Source organism: Balaenoptera ricei, chromosome 18, assembly GCF_028023285.1.
Source record: "Balaenoptera ricei isolate mBalRic1 chromosome 18, mBalRic1.hap2, whole genome shotgun sequence".
NCBI lineage: Eukaryota > Metazoa > Chordata > Mammalia > Artiodactyla > Balaenopteridae > Balaenoptera > Balaenoptera ricei.
The window spans coordinates 8,782,027-8,794,048 of record NC_082656.1 but is presented as its reverse complement, the minus strand read 5'-3'; the positions used below and the strand labels follow the sequence as shown (position 1 = coordinate 8,794,048).

The following is a 12,022-nucleotide window of genomic DNA, read 5'->3' as shown; positions in this document are numbered from 1 at the left end:
AACAAAGAACCTGCACAAAAGGCTTATATTCAGGGCTGTCAATCTATAGAACACCTCCAACACAAGGAAAATGTCATTTCTCATCAGCCCAAACTTACTTCTGAGCCCGGCACATTCTGAATATCTCACCGGGCTCAAAAATATAGATGTAACTAATAAGATGATCAGGACACATGGAATCTATTCAATTCCTTGAACTGTACCCAAAAGTGAACTAATGAGTCATGGGTACTAAACTGTTTTGAAACAGATGTCTTTTAAATAAAGGGCATATTTGCATGTTATATCAGTTGAAACATCTAAATACTGGCAACTTTCTCAAATATCCTGGGCTGTTCCCGCATTGTAAAAATATCCAGGTCATTTCTCCTTCTTGCCTACTGCTGTTTGCCTTTCTGACTATTTCGGTTCTTGGTGGCAACTTCTGCAGCAGCATGCAAAAGTAGGCAAAGAAGTTGAAACTGAATCATTTTGTGTGGCCAGTCTCGTGGGGGGTTTTATGATGGTGGAAACCAGAGCTATCAGGTAAAATGAGATACCCGAATTATAGACAGATTTCCAGCATCCCTGGAAATAGTCTCCCTGTTCTCACTGCTGAAGATAATTAGGGGTTTGCTACTGCTTCCCAAAAAGAACACAACAGAGCAGAGAAACCCCAACAAGATAAGCAAAGGACAATTCTAAAAGAAGACCATTAATATATTCTTATTTATTTGAGCTATTTAATTAAGTATTTACATGTACTTTTAAAAATGGGGGTAATCAACATAAAATATTCTACCAGAAGAAATGTACCTTTTTACTATAATCCTGTGTGTGTGTGTGTGTGTGTGTGAAATCAAATGACCATAGGGCACAGAACTGGCTGCATATTATATTTAATAATGAGAGTAAAGAGCTGTTAATACTTAGGGCTTTCAGACAGGTCTGTGCTAAGGGGATGGTATTCTCCAGCGCTGCGTCTTGATAGAGATGGCGGGGCAGGGGGCGGTTTCAGAGGTAGACAGGGAAGGAGGAGGCAAAGAATTGGGAGTGTCATCAGCCAACAAGAATGAAAGTACCTGTAAAGCACTAAAGTCCCCAAAGTGTTCTTGACCCTTTGCTCATTCTATGGGTAATTTTTTAAAAATGAGATTATCAACTGGATTGGGGGAGGGGTTTATGGCACTTACTACCATCCTGGCTTTGAGCAAACCACTTATTCAACTCTCATTTTTTCATTTTTCTCATTTTCATCTGTAAGATGTAGATAATACGTAACCTTGCAGGGTTACTGGAAAGAGTAAAGATAATAAACAGAGTGGTCATATGGCCTCCTTTGCCCAGGGCAGTCCCCGTTTATGCCTAGTGTCCCAGCATAATTATTAACTTTCACTCTTAAAGGTGTCTCAGTTTGGACAAATAGTGATGTGGTTTGCCCTACATATAATTTACCAAGCATAACATTTGACACAGGGTGGGCCCTCAGGCACTGTGGCAGCTACTGCTATTCTAGATTCTAGGATTGTTCATGCATTTCAACCAAAAAAAAAAAGCCAAAACAAAACCCAAAAAAAACCCCAAAAAACAAAAGCAAATAAAAACCTCATATTTTCCTCCATCATAAACCCAGGATACATCAACTTTTTCTACTTAGAGCGGGTATTGATCTGGGGTTCCGTTTCTCACAACTTCAGCAGAGGTGACCATGGCTACAGGAACACGGGAGTAACTCTCCTCTAAGTGCCTGGGACAGTGCTGGGTGCTCCCCACTGTTAGAAGAATGAGGTGCGTGTGCTTGCACTTGAGCTGTACTGCTCTGCTGGACTAAGGCAACTTGGTTAACCTCTTTAGTTTTCTACTTCTTTAAACCAACTCTACAAAACTAACTGAGCTAACATCTTGAGATTTTTCTTAAGGCTTTCTCATAGCATCTTTGCAGTATCCTGGTGACATAAATAGGGATCAATGAGTAGTGTTCTGCAGTGAATCGGACATGTTTTCAATCCTTACTTGAACGTGGTTTCTCTTCGCCCCCAGAGCTTACCATATAATAACCAGCATTTCTATGTTGGACAGAAATACTGTCCTTACCACCATGACTTACCTCACTACAGCGTATCTGAAAAATGCCACACTCAATTCTTCCACTAAAGCAAGTTTTTCTACAGCACCATGAGTCATTTTATAATGTACAGCAGTCCCTTCCAAAACAGGCCAGGGGCTTGTTCAGTTCCCCAGAGCAGTTTGTCAATGGAATTCTCATTCCCTGGAAGCGTTAACAGGCATTCAAAGATTTCTCTCTATGGGGTAGCAAGGTTTGTCAACATTGTAGGAAAGATACAAACTGTCCTGCCCTGGAAAGATGGAGATGTTGAATGGACCCCGAATGCCCCTTCATCCACTGGGCCCCGTGTTCACTGGTCATTATGGGGTGGATAGAAACCCAAGGAACGCCGGTTAGAAGTTTCAGATCAGCAGGAGAGCCTACCCAGCAGCTCTGTGCATCAATACAAAGCAAGCCCTCCTCTCCCATGAAATAGCTTGGAACTATCTGCTCTAAACATTTTCTGTAGTAAACCTGAAAGGCCAAGGTGACTTTCTGCCACCGAGAATACTCCCAGGCCATCTCCCACGCTGCTGGAAGGTATGTACTTGGGGAAGGTAGGCATAGTCCACTAGAAGCTGAGGTGGAAAAAGGGGTAAAGATAAAAAGTAAATCTAGAAAAAAGAATGGCCCAAAGCAGGGGCTGTAGTGAATGCTGACTATTCATGGAATACTCCAGAGAGGCTGTCAATGCTAAGGTGAAAAATGGTCTAAGTTTGGTTTTAAGTGGGTTTAGAAGAAAGGGAAGCACTGGAATACATTAATATTATTTTAAAATTTATTGAGATTCACCATGTGCCAGATATTGTGCTAAGTACTTGACATCTTAATGCCTCATTTACTCCTGTGAGGTATTCATTATTGTTGCCTCCATTTTACAGACGAGAAAATTGAGGCAGAGAGTAGTTAATTGATTTTCCAAGGCCTCACAAATGCAGGAATCAGAGATCTGAACCAGGCCTATTTGGTTCTGCAGCTTGTGTGTTCTAGGTGAGGGCGTGCCAGGTTAGGGGGCTGACATGTGTACAGGCACAGACTGGAGAGCAAGTTAGTGAAATGCAGAGGGGGAAGCAGATTAACTATGGCTGGAATAGAGAAACATGAGAGAATACGAACAAGGAATTCAAAGAGGGTCCTGTATGGTGGTCCCCGACACTTGGGGGCAGAGGAGGCTGTGATACAGTCTTTGAAAAGCTGGCAGAAGCCTCTCCAGGCTGCTCTATGTCAGGTGAACCATGAGGAGACCACTGCAATATTCCAGGTTAAATTGAAGAGGGCCCATGGTGGCCATGGCCATGAACATCAAGGGGGTGCAGCTGTGAGAATCACTGACCAGCTGGGGAAGGCCTGGATAAGAGTGGGGAAGAAGCAACAGGACAGGTGTCCAAGCGGATAAGGAAAGCAGTGAAGTCTACAAAGGACATTTTATTTCCAGACATCAAGGCCATTTGAATTCCCAACTCCATTAAAATGAAAGGGCAGCCTGACAGAGAGGGCAGGCCAGGGAAGAAGGGAGTGTCAAAATGAACAGTGAGCGAAAAGCTAATACATCTCACCAGGCAATGACTGATATAATTGACTTGTTAATTCTTCAGAGGAGACAAATATATACAAAATTACAATGTGCCATTTAAAAAAAAAAAGATAGAAATCTTAACCTGGAAATACTCACAGAATCATCTTTCCTCTTACTACCACCTTGCAAAGCAGTCAGCCATGGTTATAGAGTTTGTTTTATTGCTTTTTAATTGTTGTACTTTTATAAATAAGCACCACTACATAATTAGAGGCCTAATTCTCCATTCGGGTATGTGGCAGAGGGGGGCTTCCTCACCTGTCAAACTTGTGATGCTGGGCCCACAAGCTGCCGACCCCATGGTGCATCCTCTCAGCCCTGGTGCCCTGAGTAGGCTGAGCGTCCTAAGGCTCCTGTTTTTTACTTTGTCTTCCACACAGACAAATTCCTTTCTCTTTTTTGCCACTGAAAATATGTAAAACTGAGAGCTATGCTAGTGTTGCAACAAGCTTAAGGAAGCCTAAGCATAAGGTGTATTTCCTCTTCCTCCTTTAAGAAAGGACTGAAAAACATTCTGACCCCCAAAGGCATGCTAGAGAATCACCAAGTTCACTCTTCTGCGATAAAGAAATTAAGATAGAGGGCAGGTGCTGTGTCTTAGTCACCTTTGTAGCTCCACAGCCTGGCATGTAGTAGGTGTGGAATAAATATTTGCTGAATGAATTGAAAGAATTCAAAATTGTGTCCCAGACACTCTCAAAGTAGAAATGAACAGTCATTTTGAACCATCTCCTGATGTGAAGGGGGCTTTGGGGTGGGGGCATGGAGAGTTTAGGAAGGGTGGAGAGAATATAGACTTTGTCTAGAGTAATTTGAAAATAGACAAAAGGGGAGAAAGATTTTAAAAGAAATCCCATTGGCCTCAGGATTGTCACAACATAATTTTCTATCTAATGAGGCAATGACAGAAATGGATGGAAGAAAATAATCTGGCCTTAAAGTACTCAAAATAATAATTCAAAACCACACACTGATGTCCAACAGTTAAGTCTCTCCAGATATCGGAAAACTGCTCCATAAAGAACCTTGTATGTCAAATTCTTTTCATTAATCAAAGGGCAAACAGACAAAGGAATATTCACCCTCTGAGTGTGAAGTATTACACAAGTAATGAATCCAAGATAAATGAATTATGACTATAACAAAGGAATGCTGTGTTAGGGTGACAGTATTACTCCCAAATGGCTTCCCACTTGTAGAAAAACAGCTTCAGACAAGCCCCATAGTGTATACAGTGGTGCAAAATGATCTGGAAAAGAAGGTTTCTATGGATAGCATTTAGAGATGAATATCCCTGAATACCTTCAGGCTGAAGGTACTTTGGCTCTTTTCTCAAAGCAATTATGGCACAGGTTCTCCTGCCCGGGTTGTTTACATAAGAAAAATCTTGGCCACAAGTCATTTGTGTAGGAGATAATTAATCGCCAGCTCTTTGAGCTCAGGTAGGTTCATTAGTATGCACAGAATACAACATAAATTTTTTTCTTGGAAAATTTTTTAAAATTTCAAACAATTAGGGATCTGTAACACCAGCCGGTCTTTTATCCAAAACAAGTACAAAGGCTGGTTGGTGAAATAAAGAAGACTTTGTTTTTAAACTGTTCAGAAAATACAAGGCATCACTGATCACCTGAAGGCCTCATTTTAATTTGATTCCAGATCCATGATGCCTTAGAGGTTGTCTTTTGGAAATATCTGACTGCAAAAACCTTTAAGTAGGTCAGAAATGGAACTTCAGAAGCCATAACATTCTGATATCCTAATAAATGATTCTACGGTCAGCACCTCACTTGTTTATGTTTCAGAAAAGCACATTATTGGGACGATCACAAACGTCAGGATTTTTCAAAAAGTCAAATACTGTAATAGCATTCTGAACAACATCCACATGGACAGGGAGAGATCAAATAAATCTGCAAATGCCTCTACAGTCAAAAAAAAAGATGAGTCAGGTTTTGGACTATTAAGTACTTTTTTTCTTTAGACAATACCCTAATAAAACAATTATGAAGTACTCTGAAACCCTGCCACACCCCTTTGATTAAACCACACTTCACAAAATATTTCAATAAAACCTAAACACATTAAACAAACACCAAGGCAGGAGATGCAGCCTGGAATGCCCCATCCTGCGCTGGCCAGAGTCTGAAGGGCCATCCCACTTGAAAATTTAATCAAACCAAAGCTACTGTCATTCCACCGCAGCCTTTGCACTTCAGGAAAGCTAGTTCAGTCTCTGACATTTTGATTTTCATAGCAGATGGAAGCAAAAAAAACCCCAAAAAAACAAAAAAAATAACTTCCTCGGCTCACAAGCCTATGCGTCCAGTTGAGATTTCATTTCTCGGACCTTAGGCAACACCCAGCAAACAAACAAACAAACAAAAGGTTATTTTCTATTACTCACTATTACTCCAGGATTTCAGTAAATATTTGATACTGATCTCAAAGAAGCCGGAATCCTGCTGGCTGGCCATGTCGGCGGCGTACAAAGAGGCTGCTCCTCGGACTGGACCGGAGCCGCCGGGGGAGCAGGTACCGGGCGTGGAGATGCGCTTGTCACAGGTTAGTGATGTAAGCGGGGTCAGCGGCCGGGAGGGAGGCTCTGCAGATCTACCTCCAGCGCCAGCAGCGAGTCCTCATTTAAAGGACACGGAGCAGCCGGGGAGAAAGAGATGCTCGGCCGCTCCTCCTCCTTCGGGTCCAGAACTGGCTCCTTATTTGCTGGGGGCTGATCCCGAGCCCTGAGAGGCGGCGGCGGCGGCCACTGCTTTCATTTCTGAGCTGCTATAACCAGCCACGCCCGCTGCCTGCCGCCCACAGGTTCGGCCCGGCAGGTACGGGACCCACCGAGGAAGTCCCCCACCTGCCCCGGAAGGGAGGGTCTCTCGGCCGGCCTGCCGGACGCGGCGCAGACAGGCTCCGGCTCCCACGGCTCCTCCGGGCCGCCGCAGGGCTGAGGGATGGGCTGGGAGGGCAGCCTCCGCCCCCCGGGCTCAACCTGAGCCACTCCTCAGTCCCGGCTCGGCTGCGGGAGGGACCTCCCGGCTTCAGAACGGCCGCCGGTGAGCCGCCCGCGGCTGCATCGCCGCGGCTCCCCCGGCGTCCGCCCCCCGAAATCCACACACCCGCGTCGCCGCAGGAAGCCGAGCGGCACCCCTGGATCTGGTTTGCAGCGACGTTTTCTGAAAAGCCCCCTCCGCCCGCCCCGCTGCAGCAGGAAAGCTTGATAACAGGATATCGGCCTGGGCTTTTTCCTCCCCTCCTTTCACGGGCGCAGTGGAAGCTGCACTTTGTGCTGCTCGCTCCCAGAAATGCTGTCATTTTGAGGGGCACCCGCTCCCCCGCCCCCACGTGTGCGTCCGAAGGGGACAGTACGAACCGCTCAGGCTTGTTTACCGAATGCCAGGCTCCACAATGGACCTTCAAGCCTGTCTTTTCTACGAGCCACCGAGCCCAGGAAAGCTTATTTTTATTTGTTATCAAAAGATAAGAAGCAAAGCGTTATATTCCTTGCGGCACAATGGCTTTTTACTCCATGAAATCTTGATATCAGGTGTCCTGATTTCAGTTAGCTTTGTTTCATGTTATTATTTAGCTGGACTAGACGATTAAACGAGAACTTTAATCTTGACAGGCTACGTTTGAGTAGGTGGGATTTGGCTAAGCATCTCATCAACCATGAGTCCTTCCCCCTCCCCAGTACATTTACGACTAACATTTTCCAAAGGCGTTAATAAACTATATTAATAATTATTTCACCAAAAAAGTGAGCACCCCTCCCCCACTCAAAATCAACACACAAATAGGACTTTCCAGACTAACAGTTCATTTGAGAAATAGTAGGGAAAGAGTACACTTTTCCTAAGACTAAGAATTTTTAAAAATTCAACACTAAAGAGAACTTTTAGGACTATGTCCTGAAATGCCCTAAGACCCTATCAATACAATGAGCTTTTCAGACTCCTTATAGAAAAGGTAAGCACTCCACCACCAAGATTTCCAACTCCACTCACAGCACTTGCTTCTCATGAAGTCTCCTCAGATTGACTTCTGTTTCATGAGCTAATTTAGTTCTATCACCTGTACTTTGAATATATGGATTCCAGGTGAAACAGGACCCAAAGGATTTACCAAAATGGCTGTTACATCTGAAAACAAAAATATCCACGCCCACCTTTCTGGTGCCTCCCTCACTGTGGTTGGCAATGAATGAACAGGGAGGCTGCAGGGTGCCTTGGAGTTAATGAGCACAAAGCCTCTCAAAACTCATCAGAATTTCCTAGCTTTGAGACCTAGGGCAAGCTATTAACCTTGCTAAGCCTTAGTTTGCTCATCTGTAAAATGGGGATCCATAGTGGTACTGACCTCATTGAGTTGCTGGAAAGATTAAATGACATTATGAATGAAAGTGTTCAGCATACTGTCTTGCATACAGTAAATGCTTAATTAAATTTTAGCTATCTTGATATTTATTATGAACCCTTAGGGAGTCTAGAACTTTTAAATTTAGGTTAAATACATTTTTGTACCATTTAAGCTCTATCACCTTTGAACACCAATGGTAACTATGGGGATTGCAAGGTGGAGACATTTAAAACAGCTCAATAACCAAATGCTATTATATACTGTTACTCAAGCAGACAGAATTTTCTCTGTTGATTTTATAAAAGAGATCTTAACTGGCTTTTAAAAGTTTTCAATCCTACTACAAACATATTAATTTGCTGAGAATGTCACTCATATATGTTATTTCAAGAGGACGCTCTCATAAAATTTTAAATGCTATTTAGAAAAGAATGTGTTTAATGGCATCTAGTTTTCCCTGTGAAGAGTGAATCAGCAACTAAGCCCAGTTTCTGTCTGTTAGAAGCCGAAATCTTGTCCAGTGTAGGCTTTTTTTTTTCTTTTTTCTCATTCGAGTACCTTTAAAGAGAGCATATATTGTAAAAGGACAGAAAAGGCCTTTTGTTTTGTTGAAAGCCCTGCAAACCAAATAGCATGACACCTGCTGCAAGCTGGGATAAGACATATTTACCCTTTGGTTTCCTCTCTCTCTAGGTGGGTGGGGGAGGCTTATGAAAAATGTAGTCAGAATGGGCACCTGGACAGAGGTATTTAAAATACAAAATAAAATCTGAATTTGTCCCTGGCTTGTTATGAGACTTCAGTTGTCATTTAAGATGAACTAAAACTATTTCAGCTTTCATATCTGTAAAAAAGAGGGACCCTTCCTTAAGAATCTTAGGAGAACATGAATCTTTAGGCAAGGAATTAGGCAGAGATGTTGGAGGCTGAGAGAAAAGTAGCAGTAATACAGAAAAAGTGGGAGGCCTCAGGAAATGGTATCAAGGTAGGGGTGGGCGGGAGTTGGAAAGTGACCTGAGACAGTGATAACAATTAATGACACCATCTACATTTGTTGAAAAGTAATATTGTCCTGAAAATCCCTACTTTATCACATTTAAAGGTGCCCATTCTTACCCCAACCCTATGAAGTACTATTAATAGCCCCATTTTACAGATGAGAAAATGGAGGTTTAAAGAGGCATAAAGTAAGACCAAAGGTCAAAGTCATATGGCTGGTAAAATTGAGGTCCAGCAAATTTTAGAGCCTGAGTCATTTATTCTAAATTTTATTTATTTACTTTAACCACAAGCAAGGCCAGAATCATGCTTACCAACCTCTTTAGCGAAAGTTCAGGAAGAGGTGCTAAAACCCTTGTTATCACTAAAAGGAGTGCTGCAGGCCCCACTGGCTCTCCAGGACTACTCACTGCCTTCCTGTCTGGCTTTAGTCTGGAGGAGGAATTGTCCCCTGAGGGGCTGTAGCCCTACCTAAAAGGAACCCAGAGAAGAATGCCATGATTTTTCACATTAATTTGATTCATCCCACAGGTTGTGTTCTGTATAAGGGACGCCTGACCTGGGGTGGGAGTGGGGCGATTAAGGGTGGACATCTAGTCCGAACTCCACTCTCCAAGCTGTCAACGGGTGGTGATGAGCTGTGTCCACCCTGGTGTGGGACTGCATCTACCCAATACTCAACCCACAGGAAGGGGTGCCTATTTGTGATCAAGATACCTAATGGGCTGGGGATAGCCTGGGTGGTGCAGCAGGAACTAAGAAAACAAGAGTGTTTCAGGAAGGCAGAGGCCAAATGGTCACCCAGGTCCCAGGTTGCTGAATGGCAGTGGGATGAGGGTGGTAAAGGGCGCATGGATTGTATCTTACAATCCATGGCATTTACCCACATCCTACCTGGATTCCTATTATAACCATCTGTCCCATGTCCCCCCTCTGTTGTGTATCCCCCCCCACCTCTTAGCACATGGTAAGACCTCATGCAAAATACACACACTGAGTGAGTGAGTGAAAGAACTGACTTGTCATGCGTGCCTAGTGTTGGCTGTTGCCTGTGACAAAAACGTGCAACAGAAGTGCAATCAGTTTGTGCTCTAATTCATATTCAATTTTCCCTTTCTTAGCATTTTTGACAATTTTTTTGGAGACCGAAATGTGTGGTATTAAAAACAAATGTGAAAACAAAGCGAGGCAAACTATCTGGTTGCTTGCCAACATGGAGAGCCATTATCTAATGATTTTAAAGCATCTGAGTGAGTTGATTGGGTTAGGACTGGAATCCGCCCCCTTTCCCTGTGGATGGCTGCACGTGGCTACACACATGTAATTATTGTCACAGAGTGACATGTACATTCATGCACAGAATGTATGAGGCAGAGGAGAAATGTTTTACCAGCATCCTGAGGAAACAAAGGAAAATTGCTTAATGTAAGAAAAAAATTCCTGTATCAATTTTTGATCTGGACTTTCAAATTCCAAAACAGCACTAAATATATTATATCCCTACTAATATATATTGTTTCTTAATAAGAACAGTTCCAAGTCAAATTAAGCATCACCTGGATTGAGTTAGAAAGACAGCAGTTGAGATCAATGGAGACAATTGTGGAGAAAGGGTTTTGATTTTCTTTAAGCAGTAGAATAAGAGGCCTTTTAGAGATAACCTAAAGAACAAATGATTGACATAAATTACAAGCTGCTATTTTGGTCTATGCATAATTTGGGCTGATCTATCCTATGCTAAGAAATTAGAGAAAAAAATAGGAAGTGATGGCACACAACGCTCATTTCGTAAACACGGAATGCAATCATCATTCCCTTAAAATAATCCAACCCACGTATACAAATCTTCACAAAAATAGATTCCGCAAGTTTGGAAAACATTTACTCCATTACTATCCAGTACAAATAATTCTTTGAAATGAATTGAAAGACATTTAAATTTTTTGAATGTGACAGAACTTCATTAAAGCACAGCTTGTTGCTGCACAGATTCAGACATAAACAAGGAAAATCATGTCTCCTAAAATTGTTTTCATTAAAAAACAGCAGCAGAACCCATTTTTCTTCCCCACTCATCTCTCCTGGCCATGACAAAGGAACTGAACGTTGGTCTAGGGCAATGGGAAGCCCTAAAAGATTTAAGCAGGAGAAGAGGAGAGGACAAGCCTGAAGTCCGTCCCCTTGCTGCTCTCACAGGGAAGGCCTCCTTCCCTCATGAGCTCGTGTCACCCAGGGTGTTTGACAAGTTCAGAGTCAAGTAGAAAGATGGACACTTACTGAGCCCTCGATGTAAATGCGCTGTAACTAGAGGACCTGTACGGACAAAGCTGAACAAAGGGGTAGGTCTGCTGGTCATCTGTGGGGTGCCTTTCTGCAACGGGCACTGAGACACCAGGACAAGGAATTGGGACTAAAGTGTCCCTTAACTCAGGTCTCCACCCCAGCACCTTCCTAACTGGCGAACTGAAAACTGGGCTTCTCCCTCAACACTGTTCCAGACAAATGAATGGAGACTTTGAGAGCAAATATTCAAGGGATATTAATTAGAAGGGGAGCAATATAGGAGACCAGAGTCTTCAACACCTCGTGGTCTCAGTTTCCTTGTCTGAAAAATAGCGCTTATCTCACAGGTTCTTTTATAAGAATTAAATGAACGCACAGGAAGAAGACAACTGTTCAGTAGCAGATCTACAGCTAGCAATGAACCCAGAATACCCAGTGCAAAATGCCCCCTTCACTCCAGGGCCAGATTAGGGAAAGGGGGAGAGAGGAACCCTGCTCATCACAGAGGGTCCTCCCGGTCCAGCCACCCACCCCAGCTGGCTACCAGGGGAAGGCTGAAGTTCGCAAAGATAAAAGCCTAAACGTGCACGTACAAAAAAAAAAAAAGTATTTAATATTTTAGTGCTTCTAACTTCCGGTGCCCAGGGTTCTGGTTAGCTTAGTATCAGCTCAATATTTACCTAATTTATTCTTCCCATTAACCTCTCAAG

General features: G+C 43.1%; 1 protein-coding gene across 6 annotated transcripts in view; it reads right to left on the bottom strand.

Annotated features, from left to right (window-relative positions):
• Window positions 1–12,022, bottom strand: part of FRY (FRY microtubule binding protein) — a 330,932-nt gene that overhangs the window by 246,775 nt on the left and 72,135 nt on the right. Inside the window, exon 1 of one of the 6 annotated variants that reach the window (XM_059903261.1) lies at window positions 6,070–6,606. The exons of 4 other annotated variants lie outside the window; for them this stretch is intronic. In XM_059903261.1, the coding sequence (XP_059759244.1) occupies window positions 6,070–6,139 (70 nt within the window). In that variant the 5' untranslated portion in view covers window positions 6,140–6,606. Of the gene's footprint in view, window positions 1–6,069; window positions 6,607–12,022 lie in introns of those variants that run through there. One more of the 6 variants, XM_059903263.1, reaches the window with a different exon arrangement.